General features: G+C 48.7%; 1 protein-coding gene across 2 annotated transcripts in view; it reads right to left on the bottom strand.

Moving 5' to 3' along the window:
• Nucleotides 1-19,953, bottom strand: part of LOC137426860 (caskin-1) — a 313,044-nt gene that overhangs the window by 165,240 nt on the left and 127,851 nt on the right. For both annotated transcript variants that reach the window (XM_068115825.2, XM_078778949.1), the window contains exon 2: nt 2,478-2,529. In XM_068115825.2, coding sequence (XP_067971926.2) covers nt 2,478-2,529 — 52 coding nt within the window. The remainder of the gene's footprint in view (nt 1-2,477; nt 2,530-19,953) is intronic.

Here is a 19,953-nt window from a genome sequence, read left to right as displayed (position 1 = left end):
CTTTCACATACATTTATAAAGGCTGTTAATTTACAATAATAAACACATATGAGTGATATTACTGAACTGGCCGGATGGCCTAGGGGTATGCACACTCACCTCTAAACAGTCTAGGCTGGGTTTGAATCTCAGCCCAACTATAAAATGTCACCCCGGTGTTTCGCAGGCAGGGTGATTCAATGTGTGCGTGCCATCCCTTGGATAGACATTGTGGGCATCCTGTCTGCCCGCTTTTGATGGTGGACGTTGGAGATCCCACAATGTCCTCTGCAAAGACTAGGTGAGCAATCTCCGGCACCATGGCCAAATTTTTTTCCCAAAATTACTGCCCTAACCTCGTTCCCACTTTCCCAAGGGAACGAAGTGCAAAAGGGTCAACTCCCATGGGGGACATGGGGGATTCACGCACCTCAACTTGGTATGTGGATTAGTAGTAACAGTAGTCGTAGTATTATTACCACAGATAATTTGATGAATTTACCCTGAAGTATGAGTATCGGAATAACTCAAATTTTTGTACAGTATGGTTTTTGATGCAAGCTGTCCATAGGACGAAGCAGAAGCTAACTAGAACAGCACTCGGTAGAGCGCATACCCCCTAACAGCACTCGGTAGAGTGCATACCCCCTAACAGCACTCGGTAGAGCGCATACCCCCTAACAGCACTCGGTAGAGCGCATACCCCCTAACAGCACTCGGTAGAGCGCATACCCCCTAACAGCACTCGGTAGAGCGCATACCCCCTAACAGCACTCGGTAGAGCGCATACCCCCTAACAGCACTCGGTAGAGCGCATACCCCCTAACAGCACTCGGTAGAGCGCATATCCCCTAACAGCACTCGGTAGAGCGCATACCCCCTAACAGCACTCGGTAGAGCGCATATCCCCTAACAGCACTCGGTAGAGCGCATACCCCCTAACAGCACTCGGTAGAGCGCATACCCCCTAACAGCACTCGGTAGAGCGCATATCCCCTAACAGCACTCGGTAGAGCGCATACCCCCTAACAGCACTCGGTAGAGCGCATACCCCCTAACAGCACTCGGTAGAACGCATACCCCCGCCAGGCTGAACAGTTTGTTTTGTATCTCAATGATGGGTTAAATCTGGATTCGGACCTGAACCAAAATCGAATCGGCTTGTTCTTGTCACCAAACCAACTCATCCACCAAGTTTATTCATAACCCGTCCATAACTTTTTTTAATATCATGTTATATATCACTTTTCGCCCGATCTCTCAATGGTGAAGAATCACTGAAAAATTAAATAATTCTCGTATCCGAATCCATAATCGGAACTTCACCAAAATCAAATCGATTAGTCCTTGTCACACACCTCACCGGTCCACCAAGTTTCGTCCTAATCCGTCCACAACTTTTTGAGATATCCTGCTATGTATCGTTTTTGGCCAAATCTCCCAATGGTGAATAATCACTTTAAAAAATTATAGTAGCCGGATCCGGATCCAGATCTTCACAAAAATCGAATCATTTCGTCCTTGTCACATGCGCTCCTTGTCCGCCAAATTTCGTCCTAATCCATCCACAACTTTTTGAGATATCTTGTTCACAGACAGACAGACAGAGGTAAAAACATAACCTCCATCCACCTTTGGTGGCGGAGGTAATCAGAAGGAAACTATAACAGCACTCAGTAGAACACATATCTCCGTCAAGAGGAACAGTTTACATTTTGTGTCCCACTGATAGACCAGATCTGTATACTGATAGATCTGGACCTTAACCAAAATGGAATCGACTTGTTCTCGTCACCTATACACTCATCCACCAAGTTTTTTTCTGAAACCGTCCACCACTTTTTGAAACATCTTGCTATATATATATATATATTGCCATATCTCTCAATGGTGAAGAATCAATCCGGATCCAGATCCTCAATAAAATCTAATCAATTCGTCCTTGACACACACCCAACCTGTCCACCAGGTTTCATCCATATCCATCCATAACTTTTTGAAATATTGTGCTCACATACAAAAAACAACCAAACAAGGGCGAACACATAACAACCGTCCACCTTTGGTGGTGGAGGTAATAAGAATGGCATCAACTTCACATTATGCACAGTCAAGAGCTGCAAGGATCATCTTCATAGTCATCAAGGGTTTCAGTATCATTGCATTAATACAATCGCAATGTTTTACTTACTACATCCATTGTTTTTTAAATACGCATATGAAGTCGAGGCCAATGGCAGAGCTAGAGCACAGAATGGATCAGGACGAAACATAACAAAAGGAATAATAGAAAGAGATGGGGGAAACACACTGACAGCAGGGGAAAGGGACAAAATAGAGGGAGAATTGCACGACTAGGTTGTGAAGAAGAATGAAGGCGAAGGGAGGACACAGTGGGTGTGCAAGATGGATACAGACTCATTCTTGCTTTATGAAGATATTAGCAGAAGAAAAGGTCACCGGTTGCATCATCGAGTAAAAATGCAAGTTAGACTTACCCATCTTCATCTTGATAGTTCACATTCAGCCTTTTGGTCGATCCCATAAGCTCTGTGGGAAACACACAACGATAACCTTTACACAATGACTCACATTCAGAGTTTCATTAAAACAAAGAAGGTGAGGGCCTGTTTGCACAAATAAGGCCACAGGTTTCAAATGTTATTACACAGATGACGATGCCACTGCATGTGCAAAGAATTGAATAATGCGTAGGTAGCCGCACTAAAAATGCAAGCACCTTTCTGGTTATAAGGTAACATTTATTATGAAATTTTAAAAAGGTATTATGACACCAACAATGAAATGGATGAATGAAACAATTGTTGTTATACAAAGTAAATTGTAAGCACACTATGCCTGACTCCTATGCCACCCACGGTGCCAACAATAAACAGTTCTGTGGAGTAGCCTATCCAATAAAAGCAAACTCGGGTTATGTTCATGTATTTATTACAAATGCATGTTCACTGTTCAGTGGGGGCTTGAAAAAACTAAAACGGCACTGGGTAAAGTGCAAACCTCCGCCAGGCTCAACAGTTTATGTTTTGTATCCCACTGATAGGCCGGATCGGCATCCGGATCTGAACCAAAATCGAATCGACTTGTTATTGTCACCTACCCAACTTATCCACCTACTTTTGCCATAACTTATCCACAACTTTTTGAGAAATCCTGCTCTGAGACAAACAATCAAACAAGAAATATGTCGTGCATAGCACGATACTTGCAGAGTCCCTAAAATAAGTTATTGGCCTATGATGACCTCAAAAATAATTGATGGTTGAATTCAGTGTCCAGATATGCAAATCCTCTTAAAATTTCAAGTCAATCAGATGACAATTGAGGATTTTAGAAATCTGGCCTATGTTGACCTCAAAAATACTTAGTAGTTGAATTCAGTGAGCAGATATGCAAATGCTCTTCAAATTTCAAGTTAATTGGATGAAAATTGAGGATTTTAGAAATCTGGCCTATGTTGACCTCAAAAATACTGTTGCGGATATGGGATTTGGCCTCCATATCCGCTTGTAAATATTCCCCTATTTCCCCAATACTCCCCAACTATCCCCAATCCCCCATTCCCTAGTCCCATTGTCTGTAAACAACACTCTGTAGAACCGACCTTCCCCTTCTTCCCCCATTAAATGTCGTGCCCAGGTCCACCGCATCTCACGTAGACAACTTTCGGACATCTTGCTAGTTATTCTTAGTCTATGTCAGTTAAGGACTCGTTTCCATTAATTCTGACTCTTCGTTGCACCAGAATGTGATTGTATGGCACCAGTAGTGAGTTTAGGACCTCCCCATACCTCCTCCCATCTTCCTCATGAAACAATAACAACAACAACTACAACCACAGCGGGGGCGGCGCGGCCGCGGTGCGGGGAGTGTGCGTCCTCACACCGGCTTGGTTAGCCGCCATTGCCATGTGCGCCCACGGGGTTACCACGAAGGGGCTGGCTGTCAGCTCCTCGTCAAGGGCGGAGCCCGGTAACCCCCGCACCCAATAAGAAGCAACGGGCCGATTCCATCTGGGGCGGAGCTAACGAGCCGAGGGCGTGTCACTCCCCGCCGGATATACGCAGCCACTTACCGGACGTGACGTCAGATGCACCTCAGCCACGAAGAAGAACCAGTCGCGACCTCCGAGCGCTGAGAGACCTCCCTGCATCTTTCGGACCGTGTGGATCCTGTCCCTGAGCCAAGAGTGCACCTTGTGCTGTCCACCGACTACCTGCCCTTCCTTGCCATCAATCCCCGTGTGAGTCAGTCTTGTCCCGTTTATCTGTCGTCTGTCGGGGTTACTATAAGACCGTGATTAAGTGCCTACCTTACTATGCTGTCTCTCTTGTCCTTGTAATCTAACGTTCCGCAATATTATAACCTCCTCCGGAGGTCTTGAGAACTGTACCCCTGGTGTCGTGTCATTTTAACCCAGCCGCTGTGTCCTTTCCGTAATTGATTTAGCATAGCGCGACTCGGCCAACGTTCGAGTATAATCGGGTAAACTGTGCAGATGCGGTCATACCAAACCGCTCGGTAAACCAACATCCACAACCGCGTCTGTAACATTTGGTGTCGAGGAGTTGGATTCGGACCTGGGACTAAATTCAGTTAGGCCCAAATTTTGGAACACCAATTGTACCATTAGGGTAACATTTTGGTGTCGGGAAGTGGAATTCGATCCGGAGCGCGTTTCACGCGCTCGAAATTATAACAGCGAAATTTGATTTTGTTTTACGAAAATAAAAACCCGAATTTTGAAAGTCGCGCTATGGCAGACCAAGACGGCTGGGTTCCGGTAGTAGGGAGTGAAGCAGGGTCGATCCAGGACCCAAAATGAGGGACATGAGGAGAGCGAAGCAGTGAGGGTAGCAGACGCACGAAATGGCGCCTCGCACATGGCCACGGCGACCACGCCCGCGACCGTGGTAGCGCCGCTGGTGGATCCGAACCTTTTCCTCCTGCAAATGAGGGCCCTTATAGACCAAATTGGAGGTTTGAAAAACAGTATAGAGGCTAATAGTCAGCAATTGGGAAACCAAATTGTGGGATTGAGGGCTCAGAGTGAGCAATTGGGGGTAATGACGGACGAAGCGAGGGGTACCGGTGAGGGGTTAGACAATAATTTTAAGGGATTAGACAAGAAATTTGGGAAGTTAGACAATAATTTTGAGGGGTTAGACAACGGGATAAAAGAGGTGAGAAATGGGTTAATGGGGGTAGAAAACAGAATGGCCGCTCAAGAGAATCAAATGGAAGGGATGCAAAAGGGGTTAGAGGGGTTAGAAAACAGGATGGAAGGCAAATTGAGGGACATGAGGGACCAAGCGGAAAGGGAAGTTAACCAAATGGGGCAGCAGATAGAGGGGGTCAGAATGGGGGTAGAAACCAAACTGGATGCTCACAGGGAGGAAATGGAGCAGATGAGGGTGGCATCTGGGCAGGAGATGCAAGTAATGGGAGAGGAGATCAGAAGAGGTGTGTGTGAGGAGGTCGGAGGAGTGCGCGAGGAGGTGAGGCACTGTAAGGAGCACATGGAGAAGGAGGTGAGAAAGGGGACTGTAAAGTTACAAGGGGGCATAGAGGACCTGACGCAGGAGGTGGAACAGCTGACGGAGGGACAAAAAGGACTAACGGAGCAGGTTCAAAGGAACACTGCGGTATTAGGAGGGTTAAAGGCGACACAGAAAGAACTAAAAGATGACTTGATAGTGTTACATATTTATGTGAATGTATGTGAATTACCATTCAGGTCTTTGCTTATCCGTGTGTAGTATATTAAGGGTTGTTGTGATTGGAGGGTCAGGAGCCCTTCTGAACAAGTGGCCGGAAACGGAAGTGACCGGAAACGGAAGGAGAAAAGACACGAGGAAGAAAAGGGACGAGTAGTATTCTTCCTCGCCCCGCTCCGACCAAAGGTGGGATCGACCTTGCGCTGCGTGGAAAAGCGGCGTTCCGAAGCCTGTCTGGCGAGAGGAATCACCGGGACGTGTACCTGCCCGGTGGAGACGTCAAGTTGACGTGGGGCCGTGCATCGACCCCGCGTCTGGCATCGTTCGCGGCACCGTCTAAACAGACGCGTGCGGGTCGCACGTTGGGGCCTAACGCGCCTTGCGAGCGGCATGGGGTTTGGCTTGCTCTACCGTACCCGCTTCGCGTGGCCACGAGGGGCTGCAGCCACGGTGCCTGGTACGATACCTGCCCGGTGGAGAAACGTCCACCTGGGGTTCGTTCAACCGCTCGAGTGCGGAGACGCCGACCAGTATCTTGGTCAGGAGGGGCCCAGAGACATTGTGAGGAGCAGAGACCGAAAGGGGGTTGTGAGTACTCACCGGGACACACATAGATAAGATGGCCATCTTACTCATAGGGAAGTGTTTGTGAATTGGGAATTGTTGAGGGTTGTGTATTGTTGATTGCTCGGGGAAAATCTCCGACTCTCCGTGGTTGTGTCATTGAAATTGTATGGTATCATTACCATTGGAAATATATCCTTGAACATCAGTTGTCTCCTGGGTGAAATTCATATGGATTGCGTGGCGAAAGCGCATATATAATACAGCTTGCTGGCGGAGTTCCTCTCACGGTCCGGGGGTCACCGAGACCAGGTATTCACCGAGGGGACCACGTAACAGAATTGGGGGCTCGTCCAAATTACGATTTGCGGTTTCGCAATTGGGTCTACGTCCGGGATTTAAAATTGTATAAAATAATAAAATAATAATTTTTTTATTAATTAAAATTTATTAATTAATTATTAATTGGTAATTTTTTTTTTTGAGAAATTGGGGTAAAGTCTTGGGTGAAGGTTAACAGGTGTTAACGATAGGCACCATGGCGTTTGTGGCACAGAACTTTGGGGTAACCCCGAGTGAGGCACAGTTCCGAGCGTTGCTAAAGTCGGACCTCTTGAAATTGGCCAAACATTTTAACTTGGAGGTCCGAACTAATTTGAGGAAGGCAGAGTTGCAGGCCACGGTGATACAATCTATGGTGGGATTAGGAACATGGGACGAGTTAGCCTGGGAGTGGCTACCCGAAGAACCAGAAGACGTTGAGCTCCGGAAACTGGAGTTGCAATTACGGAGCCAGGAGCGGATCAAAGAAGAAGAAAGGAAAGCAGAAAAGGAAAGAGCAGAAGAAGAAAGGAAAGCAGAAAAGGAAAGAGCAGAAGAAGAAAGGAAAGCAGAAAAGGAAAGAGCAGAAGAAGAAAGGAAAGCAGAAAAGGAAAGAGCAGAAGAGGAAAGGAAAGCAGAAGAGAGGAGAGAAGAGAAGCAAGCAGAGGAAAGGAGAGTGGAACGAGAACTCCAGGAAAATTTAAAAGAAGAAGAAAGGAAAGCAGAAGGAGAGGAAAGGAGAGTGGAACGAGAACTCCAGGAAAGGTTAGAAGGGAGAAAAGCGGAGGAGAGGAGAGCTGCAAGGGACCTCGAAGCAGAGGAGAGAAAAGCGGAAAGGGAATTAAAGGAACGTGACATGGAGCTTCAGCAAGAAATCAAATTCAAGGAGCTGGAGTTAATGAGAGAACGGGGAGAGGCACCACCCTTGCTGACGGGGTCGACACCTAACCAGAAAACCTGGGATGTGGGCAGACATGTGAGGCTGGTTCCACCGTTCAGTGAAAAAGAAGTCGCGAAATTTTTTCCACACTTTGAGAAAGTGGCTCGACAATTAAACTGGCCGGAGGAGGCCTGGACCATACTCGTGCAAAGTGTGCTGGTGGGGAAAGCTCAGGAAATTTATTCGGCGCTACCAATGGACCAATGTGCAGATTATGAGGTACTGAAGAAGCACATCCTCAAGGCCTATGAGTTGGTTCCGGAAGCTTACAGGCAAAAATTCAGGAATGCCAGGAAGAGGGAGAGTGAGACCCATGTGGAGTTTGCCAGAGTGAAAGAAAACATGTTTGATCGGTGGTGTGAGTCAAAAGGAGTCGGGAAAGACTTCGAAACATTGCGGGACTTGATCCTGGTGGAGGAATTCCAGCAGTGTGTCCACGAGGACATCAAAGTGTACCTGCAGGAAAAGAAGGTACCAAAGTTGTGGGACGCAGCCACCATGGCAGATGATTATGCCTTAACCCACCGAATAGGGGTCCACGAACCAAACTCCTCGCCTAGATCTCCGCAGGGGAGGTGGGGAACAGCAGGTGCGGAGAACGGCAATACATGGCGGCGGCCTCGAGAGGATTATGGGGACAACGCGGATACCCCACCTGTTCGAAGTCAGAGGGCTGCGGGCCCAAGACAAACTTATTTTTCAGGGGGCCCGAGGCAGACCACGAGTTTTTCCTCCGGGCCTACTTGCGCGTTTTGCAAGAAACCTGGACACTTGATGTCCAGTTGTTACCTCATGAAAAGGGACAACCCAGAGCGGAGTCCGACTATTACAACTCCGAATGCGATGGCTAGCGTAAGAAATCGCCATCAAAAGGGTTACCAACCATTTATTTCAGAGGGGTTTGTGTCACTGGATGGAGCCTCGACTAACCGGAGACCGGTTAGGATATTGAGGGACACAGGGGCCCATCAATCTTTAATGCTTGAAGGCATTTTGCCATGGTCCGAGGAGACGGCAACGGGGGATAGGGTTCGTTTACAGGGGATCGGGGGCGGTGTTAGTGCTCCCCTTCATGTCATCCATTTGGAGTCCGATTTGGTGTCAGGACCGGTCACCGTCGGCTTACAAGCCACGCTTCCTGTAGAGGGTGTATCTGTGGTTATCGGGAATGATTTGGCCGGGGGTCAAGTTTATGGTAACCTGAGGGTTGGTAAAGAGCCCAGCAGGGAAAATAACACCACACCAGCTCGGGATGGCAACAAAAGTGCCAAGTTATTTGTAGGGGGACTGAACTTCAAAACAGAGGAAGAAGTTCTGACCTCTGTCTTCAACAGATATGGGCCGCTGGTGGAAGTGCGGTTGGTAAGAGACTGGGAAACGCAACAGTCAAAAGGGTTCGGCTTTGTCACGTTTGCCAGCACAAAAGACGCCAGAGAGGCAGAGAAGAATTGGAATGGCAAGGATTTGGAGGGTCGGACCATAACAGTAGGGAAGGCATTTCGTAGGCGTCGAGAGGTCTACAGGAGAGGACAACTGGGCGGTAGTTTTGGTGGTGGCCGCAATCAATATTATTATGGAGGCTCCCTGAGTTACAGCAGCTCCCGAAGGAAGGATTGTCAAAGTAGTGGCCGAGAAGGAGACCGCTATTCATGGGACTACAGGGACAAGTGGTCCCACCATAATTATTAGGGAAGTTCTGAGAAGTTGAAGCACTGAAGGCGGCGGAGCCGCCGAGCCAAGATTCCTACACGAATTAACCGTGAACGCCGTTCCTGAAGGCGTCCATGTAGTGAACTTTCATGCACGGACTAACCGTGAACTCCACGTTCCTCAAGGCGCCCATGTAGAGAACTTTCCTGCACGGACTAACCGTGAACTCCGCGTTCCTAAAGGCATCCATGTAGTGAATACTCGGCTTGGCCTCCCGGAAAAAGTGCTATTGAGTTGCCTAACTTTGGATCTTTGATCAACCCCTTAACCTTCATTCACAAGAAACTGACGGTCAAAGTCAGAGGGTCATGAGAGGGAGTTTGATTTGGCAGGGACAATGTCGTTGCTGGTGCTTAGTCCAGAGGGAATAATCTGGAGGGGGTGTGGTGAAATGTGGGTTGCTTTATTGTTAAGTGATAACTGTGCCCGGGGGGAACTGATAATGTGGGGGGGTTGAGTTATCTGGTTTGTTTCTCCAAATTGGCCGGCAAAGAAAGTTTTCGCTGGGTTCAAACTTTCTTTCTTGAAGGGGGGGAGTGTTACATATTTATGTGAATGTATGTGAATTACCATTCAGGTCTTTGCTTATCCGTGTGTAGTATATTAAGGGTTGTTGTGATTGGAGGGTCAGGAGCCCTTCTGAACAAGTGGCCGGAAACGGAAGTGACCGGAAACGGAAGGAGAAAAGACACGAGGAAGAAAAGGGACGAGTAGTATTCTTCCTCGCCCCGCTCCGACCAAAGGTGGGATCGACCTTGCGCTGCGTGGAAAAGCGGCGTTCCGAAGCCTGTCTGGCGAGAGGAATCACCGGGACGTGTACCTGCCCGGTGGAGACGTCAAGTTGACGTGGGGCCGTGCATCGACCCCGCGTCTGGCATCGTTCGCGGCACCGTCTAAACAGACGCGTGCGGGTCGCACGTTGGGGCCTAACGCGCCTTGCGAGCGGCGTGGGGTTTGGCTTGCTCTACCGTACCCGCTTCGCGTGGCCACGAGGGGCTGCAGCCACGGTGCCTGGTACGATACCTGCCCGGTGGAGAAACGTCCACCCGGGGTTCGTTCAACCGCTCGAGTGCGGAGACGCCGACCAGTATCTTGGTCAGGAGGGGCCCAGAGACATTGTGAGGAGCAGAGACCGAAAGGGGGTTGTGAGTACTCACCGGGACACACATAGATAAGATGGCCATCTTACTCATAGGGAAGTGTTTGTGAATTGGGAATTGTTGAGGGTTGTGTATTGTTGATTGCTCGGGGAAAATCTCCGTGGTTGTGTCATTGAAATTGTATGGTATCATTACCATTGGAAATATATCCTTGAACATCAGTTGTCTCCTGGGTGAAATTCATATGGATTGCGTGGCGAAAGCGCATATATAATACAGCTTGCTGGCGGAGTTCCTCTCACGGTCCGGGGGTCACCGAGACCAGGTATTCACCGAGAGGACCACGTAACAATAGCGACGAAGAGGGAATGTCAGATGGTACGTGAGGGACTGACAGCGAGGTTGGACGAGGTGGTAGAGGTAATGGAGACGAAGGACCGGCAGGTGAGGACGCACATAGAAACGGTCAAGGTAGCCTTAGAGGACGAACTTGAGGAGACGCACCGGGAGATAAAAGAGGTGAAGCAGAAATTAGAAGAAGTGGAAGAAGGGGTGAGCGAAATTAAGAAGCGACGGAGAGGGGATAAGAAAGAGATAAAAGAGGAGATAAAAGAATTGGTCCAAAGTCTGTGTTTGGATCGTGATGATGTGCTCATTAACCGGATGAGGGATTCGCAGGTGATGGAGGAGAAGCGAAGAGAAAGAGGACCCGGTATAAGTGGTGACCAATATGGTCGTGCGTATGATGCGCCAGGGGATTTAAGAAGCTTGGGGGTCGAGATGGACCCGGGTGTTCGTGAGAGGCCGTTGGTGAAGTGTGCGACAGGTCTGGTGTGCGAAAAAGGAGGTGTGCGAGACAGTCCGACTCTGGGGTGTGTGAGGAAAAAGTGCGTGCCAAGGAGTGAGGGTGCTGGCGAGAGTGAGTCGGTCGTAGTGCGTGTGCGAGGGAGCACATGGAAGCGCGGTGTGGTAAGTGTTACAGAGGGTGTGACGGGAGAGTGTGCGCAAGAGTGTGCGCGAGAAAGGTGTGTGACGGACGGGTGCATGAGGAAAGAGTGCGCTGTCAAGAATGGAGGTGAGAGTAGTGAGAGTGACAAGGAGAGTGAGTTGGTTGTGACAGGTGAGAGCGAGGATGTACACCTGGGATGGAAGGATGCACACCTGGAATGGTAGAGCGTGAGTGGGAATGCACGCTGGAGTTGGTGGTGAGGCACGTGGTTGGGTGTGCGAATGAGAGCACACCTGTGATTGTCACAGAGGAGGTGACAGAGGAGGGGGCGCGAAGAGGTGTGTTGGTGAGGTGTGCGACCAACGAATGTGTGCCAAAGTGTTCGGTGGTCAGGTGTGTGACCAAGGCTGTGAGTGGAATGAGGGTACCTGGGTGTGTAAGGAAAGGTACGAGGAGCATGGGAACGGCTGGATGTGTGAGCAAGGAACGGGCTGCGGGGTGTAAGCATGCAGGTGAGGCATCGAAGGTAACCGGGTTAGAGGTTAGAGCGACTTTTAGCCGAATCGGGCCCTCGGTGCGTGCTGGGCCTCGCTTTGAACGGCCGCGTCCGTGCTCCACTAGGCGGAGCGGGCGGCTGGATAGGAAGGGTCGTCATGGCGACCACTTTTTGTTGAGGCATTCCGGCAGGTCGAGATCGAGCCATGGGATGGCTCCACGCCGAGGTGGTGCGTGGGATCTCGGCCCGGGTAAGCCCCCGTCCCTGCCCCGAATGCCGGACGTATCCAGCCGCTGGCACCAAACAACCCACATTCATTGCTCGGCTTTACGAAGCCGGGCTTTGGACAGGAATTGGCGCACCGAGAGGCATTAGTGAGTAGACTGTGTGATGAGGATAGTGTTTTGGCCCCGAAATTAGAGAAAAACAAAATTTGATGATTGGCAAAGGATTGGCAGTAATGATTGGCAGATGATGAGTAGTGATTGGCAAAATTTTTGATTTGTTGAAATTTGATGTGCAAAATTGGTAGTGAGCGATGGGACCGGTGGGTAAGGGTGGCATCCCTGCCACCCTTCCCATGGTGGGGCAAATGCGCAATAGATTATGGGGTGTATGGCAGTGAAAACTAGCCCGGGTGGGTTAGGATATTGATAGGGATCTAGCGAAGATGACATTAGGTGACGTTAAGTTTAGTTAGTGACTGATACCTGTAGTGGGGACGCAGGTAGATTAGTGTGGATTATAATGACGAGGGAGCGCAATAGTTTAAAGGGACGACTGGGAAGCGCAAGTTTCAGAAGGGAGTAGTTAGCTGAGATGATGCTGTGTGAGAGCTGGACAGGTGTGTGTGAGTAGTGAGTGTGTGGATCAGCGCGAAGGCGCTTGGGGAGAGAAGGGTGCCGGTGGCACCAGGTGTGAGAGCACAGGTGTGCAAGTGCAGGTGTGTGGAATACATGGAGTGAGAATGGTGGAAATTGTGGAGTGGAGTGGATGGTGCGAAGGTGTGAATGGGGGAAGAGTGGACCCCCATCACGGATACCCGGGGCGGGTAGTGTAAGTGTTAGGTAGAGGGTATAGGTAAATTGTGGTTGGATATTGGCATTTGTGGTGCGGTTGCAGAATGGTATTGTGGATGGGTGCATTAGTGTTGTGGAAATGGCTGGGCGTGTAGCCTGTTAGTGTGTGTAGTTGGTTGGGCACTCCACCACTGTGAGGATGTCGGCCAGGTGAGGCCGCAGGTGGGCTCTGGGAGCCGTTAGTGTCAGTGGGGCCCGAGGATCCGGAGGACGGACCCGGGTAGCCCAGTGCCAGAGAGGGCACCGAGTGGGGAGAGCGCCAGAGGGCCTTCCCCAGGTAGTTAGGTTAGGGTAAGGAGCAGGTAAGCTCGGAGGCAACTGCAGTGGTGGAGGTGTGCAGGTGGGTAGACCTGCTGGGAGAGCTACACGCCACAGCCCAGAAATTGTGCGAGGGCACCGGGAGATGAATCGGGGGAGTGAGACCCCAAATTGAAAAGCACCACAGTTTGGTCAATGGGAATTGGTTTTTAGAACCCATAGTGTAAGAGGGCCAATGGTTTGGCAGGAGAAAGACCCCGGGTAATGTAAAGTTGTTAAAGTCATTTAGGAAATAGTTAGGATTGATGAACCTGTCGCACCATACGCAGCCACTTACCTGTGGTGATGATGACTCCACACCTGTGTTTTCTTTGTTCTGTGTGCAGGAAATGAGAATTGCTGTGAGGATTTGTGAGACGCATCACGACGTGGATGAGACATTGGGGTGATTCCATCTCTCCCTCCTTAGGAGGGACTGATGATGAATTGGTGATGACAAATTATGATGTTGAGTTGGAGATGGCAAATTTTGATGAAAGTTGAAAATGGCAAATTTGATTGGTTAGGAGGGAGAGAAGACGAATTTGGTTTATGGGAGGAACGGGGAAGACAGTAGGGACGTTTGTTGATTTGTAAAGTAGATGTTTATGGGTAGTGTTGTGTTTTGTGGATACAGTAAGGGGTAAGGGAGGGGCCATGTAGGTTACCTGGTGGGGGGGGGGGGGAGCGTACGGTAGGAACGTACCTGTCTCACCTGGTTCCCATGTGCCCCTAGTGTGCATTACCTTGTGTTGCGTGCACTTTTGCGCCCTTACCACCTTACTCACTTGTCTGCTTCTTTTGTCTCCCACCTCCGAGGATCTGGCTTTGGGGCAGAGAGAGAGGAGAGAGAGGTGCTGGCTCCGCAGTTGTGGGCCTGCACTTTCGCTGCTTGCTGCCTGGATCGATACACCATATGGACCGCAATTTTTGTGGCCACCCACAATGGACCGCAGTTCTTTTGCGGCCAAGCCCCACCCGTGGATGGACCTGTTGGTCAACGTGGCACCTATGCCATACAGGTGAACCACTAATAGTTGGCCCCCTGACGGCCACAAATAGGAAATGGACGCGGTTGGCGCCTTTCTTTATTTTTAAAGAAGCAAGAAGGCCAAGTGCACCACACGAAGAGCAAGAGACACCTGCAGGGTTAGGGGTTGTTGTTTTTATTTTAATGAACAATGGTGACTGCACCGGATGGTGCTGACTGTGTGATGGGGTGGTGCTTTTGGTGCTTGGAAGGGGTGCTCTGCACATTATTAAAGGCCGTAAGGCCACAGAGCACTCGTGGGTTGGTGTATCGATGCTGGCATGCGTGCTCTCTCTATGCATAACATCTGCATGTGTTCCTCCAAAAACAGGTCCTGGATCGTAGTGTAAATATCAGTGTAGTAGTGTAAATAATGCTCCCTACCGGCTGTATGTTTAGTTTGAGAATTCTTTCCGCGATTCGGTTATCCTGTGGGTGTGTTTCTGTGAGGAGAAGGGTGCAACGTCGCAGGGGGACATATTTACTCATTTGTGAATATCTGTAAAACTGTCGCACTCAGGGTAGAGTTAATAGTAGAGGGAACTACATCTGAGTGCCACACTAAAGTAGGTAAAAATTTATCGGGTCGGGACGCCCCGAGGGTAGAGAAGGGTGCAATGTTGCGGATATGGGATTTGGCCTCCATATCCGCTTGTAAATATTCCCCTATTTCCCCAATACTCCCCAACTATCCCCAATCCCCCATTCCCTAGTCCCATTGTCTGTAAACAACACTCTGTAGAACCGACCTTCCCCTTCTTCCCCCATTAAATGTCGTGCCCAGGTCCACCGCATCTCACGTAGACAACTTTCGGACATCTTGCTAGTTATTCTTAGTCTATGTCAGTTAAGGACTCGTTTCCATTAATTCTGACTCTTCGTTGCACCAGAATGTGATTGTATGGCACCAGTAGTGAGTTTAGGACCTCCCCATACCTCCTCCCATCTTCCTCATGAAACAATAACAACAACAACAACTACAACCACAGCGGGGGCGGCGCGGCCGCGGTGCGGGGAGTGTGCGTCCTCACACCGGCTTGGTTAGCCGCCATTGCCATGTGCGCCCACGGGGTTACCACGAAGGGGCTGGCTGTCAGCTCTTCGTCAAGGGCGGAGCCCGGTAACCCCCGCACCCAATAAGAAGCAACGGGCCGATTCCATCTGGGGCGGAGCTAACGAGCCGAGGGCGTGTCACTCCCCGCCGGATATACGCAGCCACTTACCGGACGTGACGTCAGATGCGCCTCAGCCACGAAGAAGAACCAGTCGCGACCTCCGAGCGCTGAGAGACCTCCCTGCATCTTTCGGACCGTGTGGATCCTGTCCCTGAGCCAAGAGTGCACCTTGTGCTGTCCACCGACTACCTGCCCTTCCTTGCCATCAATCCCCGTGTGAGTCAGTCTTGTCCCGTTTATCTGTCGGGGTTACTATAAGACCGTGATTAAGTGCCTACCTTACTATGCTGTCTCTCTTGTCCTTGTAATCTAACGTTCCGCAATATTATAACCTCCTCCGGAGGTCTTGAGAACTGTACCCCTGGTGTCGTGTCATTTTAACCCAGCCGCTGTGTCCTTTCCGTAATTGATTTAGCATAGCGCGACTCGGCCAACGTTCGAGTATAATCGGGTAAACTGTGCAGACGCGGTCATACCAAACCGCTCGGTAAACCAACATCCACAACCGCATCTGTAACAATACTTAGTAGTTGAATTCAGTGAGCAGATATGCAAATGCTCTTCAAATTTCAAGTGAATTGGATGAAAATTGAGGATTTTAGAAATCTGGCCTATGTTGACCTCAAAAATACTTAGTAGTTGAATTCAGTGAGCAGATATGCAAATGCTCTTCAAATTTCAAGTTAATTGGATGAAAATTGAGGATTTTAGAAACTTGACCTATGTTGACCTTTTGGCCTATGTTGACCTCAAAAATACTTGGTGGTTGAATTCAGTGTCCAGATATGCAAATCCTCTTAAAATTTCAAGTCAATCAGATGACAATTGAGGATTTTAGAAATCTGGCCTATGTTGACCTTTTGGCCTATGTTGACCTCAAAAATACTTAGTAGTTGAATTCAGTGAGCAGATATGCAAATGCTCTTCAAATTTCAAGTTAATTGGATGAAAATTGAGGATTTTAGAAACTTGACCTATGTTGACCTTTTGGCCTATGTTGACCTCAAAAATACTTGGTGGTTGAATTCAGTCACCAGATATGCAAATCCTCTTCAAATTTCAAGTTAATTGGATGAAAATTGAGGATTTTAGAAATTTGACAAAGTTGGTGACCTTTGGCCTATGTTGACCTATTGATCTTTTGACCCCCTCAAAAATAGACTACTTGCTTATGACCAACTCTACCATTTGATGACGTTTCGTGAAGATCGGTTGAAAATTGTGACCTGTAGGCGACTGACATACAGACAGACAAACAGACAGACAGAATAACGCACAAGACCAAACAATATACTTGAAAAATCTTCGATTTTTGCAACAAAAACACAGACAGAAAGACAGACAGACAGGGGTGAAAACACAAACTCTGACCACCAGCGGTGGCAGAGGTAATCTATCTATAATTCCAGTAATCTCTGTGTGTATGTATGTATGTATGTATGTTTGTCTGTGACCGCTGTTTCTCGACAACCACGGGTCCGATATACTTGAAACTTGCCAGGTATATTGCTGGGGACCCGAGGATGTGCCTTTTCAAGGTTTCATATTAATCGGACAAGTAGTTACCGAGCTATGTCCAAAAAACGATTCAACCAATCAGAGAGCAGCGAGTTATCACGTGTGCCGAACGTGGCGAACAGACTCTGCCTCGGACGGCACATTTGAGAGCGTATTCATTTATTTCACGTTGGCAAACTATGTTGGCGTTAAACTATGTTTTAAAACTAATTAAAACTAATTTGCGATTCTTTCGCTTTCCTGCGCGTTTGTGCACGCTATGGCGATTTCTTTACCAAACTCCGCAAGCCGTTCGCTTTGGACCAAACCATTTCATGTAAATAGAGGGGGGGGGGATTGTCACCGTACTCGCAAGCCGTTCGCTTTGGACCAAACCATTTCATGTAAATAGAGGGGGGGGGATTGTCACCGTACTCGCAAGCCGTTCGCTTTGGACCAAACCATTTCATGTAAATAGAGGGGGGGGATATAATTTTAGATATATATATAGTACGGGCATGCCCTAGTAAAATAAAATAGGAGAATGTGAGACAGAAAAAATGTACCGAGGAGTGTGGCACAAGTGGGGAAAGAAGAGTAAAGGAGATGGAAGTATAAGGTGATGAAAAAGAAGAATCAAGTATGGGATGTACGAGGACAATTCTGGCAGGTCAACAATTCTGTCATTTGAGTCCCCCAGGGTACAGACGGATGACCTTTGCCCACACAGCAGGCCAAGGTAAGCCTGTTAGATCAGGGATTGGCCTTTCATAGAGCTTGAGATCTCACAAGAGGTCAGGTGACAGTGAATCCCAGCTCCAAATGGAAGGTGAACTTTGGAAGTATCGGTCAGCAGCAAAGAAAGCTTACGAGCTTCCATTTGCAGATTTGGACACAGACAGATAATCCGACACGGCCTACAACCAGAACAAACATTTCAGAGAATTTGAGTCTGTCCGTGTTGGAGCATTTCTTCCCTTCCCCCTCTTCAAATCCCTTGAATCCATTCTTCCAGGTTAAGCTGTTAATCATTGTGGACCACAAGGTCCCGCCATGCATCGTTACAAACACTCTGTGCCAAAGCAATCTGGTATTGAAATGGGGACTGTAATGCCAATGATATTCATCTTCAAATGAGTGACTTCCTGCTGAGGAGCCCCTTAAAACCACATGGTCTCATTGTTAGTGCCTAAAGTGCTTGGTGTTCAGGTGCAGGAGGGTGCCATGGGTTCGAGACCAATATACCGCTTGGGTGCAAAGATGTTATGCTTCCCTGCTGCCTTTGATGGACACTCTAAGTGAAAAATCCTCACCTCTGTCATTTGATATTCACCGGGTGTATGAGGAATCACAAGCGTCGGGATTCTGCGGTGGCTGCAGACACACGTTTCACCCTATAAAATTTGTTTTGTTGGATAACTGATGCAGTTTGACTGAACTGTGGCACACAGAGCCAGTTGGTCTTCATTACACCTGTTAATTTAACTGCTGACAGCAGCATTATAGCAGGACACAAGAAAGTTATGATGCACAAGAGATATCAAACCCCCTTTCCCTCTCTGTCCATCATCTCAATATCATCCTGCAAGCGAAACAATGAAGACTATTACAAAGAAAGACAATAACTAACAGATAGAGGAGCAGAAGACCAGTTTTTATGAAGATGATAAAACAACAAGATATCACAGAGGGCTGTGTTTAACAAGACACCATAAAAGTCCGGGCAACATTGCGGTCAGTAATCCTCGCTGCCCGAGCTTTTAGTTTGTTATGAGGACTGGACATCCCGTGGACTTCGTCTTGAAAAACTAACTTCGCATTGAAATTGAGGAGCGTGTCGGCCACTTCTCAAGGCATATAGTCTATCGTATAATTCAAAGCAACTCTCGCCCATCCAGCTGCTGACGACACCTTTGAATGAAGAAGCCATCGGCTCCCGATCAATACACGCGATACACTCGATAGCTTTGAGCTTGGCATCGATCAGTTACAAGGTAAGCAGAAATCTTTTGTTTGCAGGGTGTTTGGCTTTTAGTGTCTAGTTCTGGGCTTGGTCCCTGGTGGAGTCGACAAAGACTTAAAAAATTGCAAATCTGGTCAATAGCGGAGTCTATTCAAGATCATTGGAATCTCCCGTGATGAAGCTGGTTCAATGGGACGATCACCTTGCCATCGGAGACAGGTAGGTGCTTCCACCTCCTTTCTGGTGTTGCACCCTCTACCCTCTCTGGGCTTTATTTCCCATCCCTCCACTTTCCCCTCCTGTTTTAACCTCCCCACGTTTCTCCAGCAACCCCCTTCTAATAAGCCCTTCAAAATCCTTCTGTATTCATCTTATCCATAGCCTGGTGTTGGCTTAGCGGTTAGGGTGCCGGCTTGGGATCCTAGGATCCTGGGTTTGAATCCTGATCAAAGGCTGAATTAACACCAGGGGGGTTAACTCAGCCTGTCATCCTTCTGAGGTCGGGAAATTGAGTACCAGGCTCACTGGTAATTCCCTGTGTGTCGCAAGAGGTGACTAACAGGGTTGGCGACTAACAGGGTTGGCGACTAACAGGGTTGGCGACTAACAGGGTTGGCGACTAACAGGGTTGGCGACTAACAGGGTTGGCGACTAACAGGGTTGGCGACTAACAGGGTTGGCGACTAACAGGGTTGGCGACTAACAGGGTTGGCGACTAACAGGGTTGGCGACTAACAGGGTTGGCGACTAACAGGGTTGGCGACTAACAGGGTTGGCGACTAACAGGGTTGGTGACTAACAGGGTTGGCGACTAACAGGGTTGGCGACTAACAGTGTTGGTGGCAGGAAGGGCATCTGGCCATAAAACATTGCTTCAAAAGGGGGACCAAGGTGCCTGGAAAAGGCCAACCCCCGCTCTGTGGGTTTCTGTGGGGAAAAATGGCCTCCAAAGGTGGTTCCTCCATTCATCTTATCCATCCCCTACTCTCTCCTACTCCTCATCTTTACTCCCAAACCTTGTTGTCCACCTTCATTTATTTTGTCCCTCAGTCATGCTGTTTGCATTACCCCCTCTCTTTGTGCTGTTGCTTCCTGATCTTTTCTGTGTTCTAGCT

The sequence above is a fragment of the Myxine glutinosa genome, chromosome 5 (genome assembly GCF_964187855.1).
Source record: "Myxine glutinosa chromosome 5, kmMyxGlut1.1, whole genome shotgun sequence".
NCBI classification, from domain to species: domain Eukaryota; kingdom Metazoa; phylum Chordata; class Myxini; order Myxiniformes; family Myxinidae; genus Myxine; species Myxine glutinosa.
Note: the sequence above shows the minus strand (reverse complement) of the source record. Positions and strands in the feature narration are given on the sequence as shown.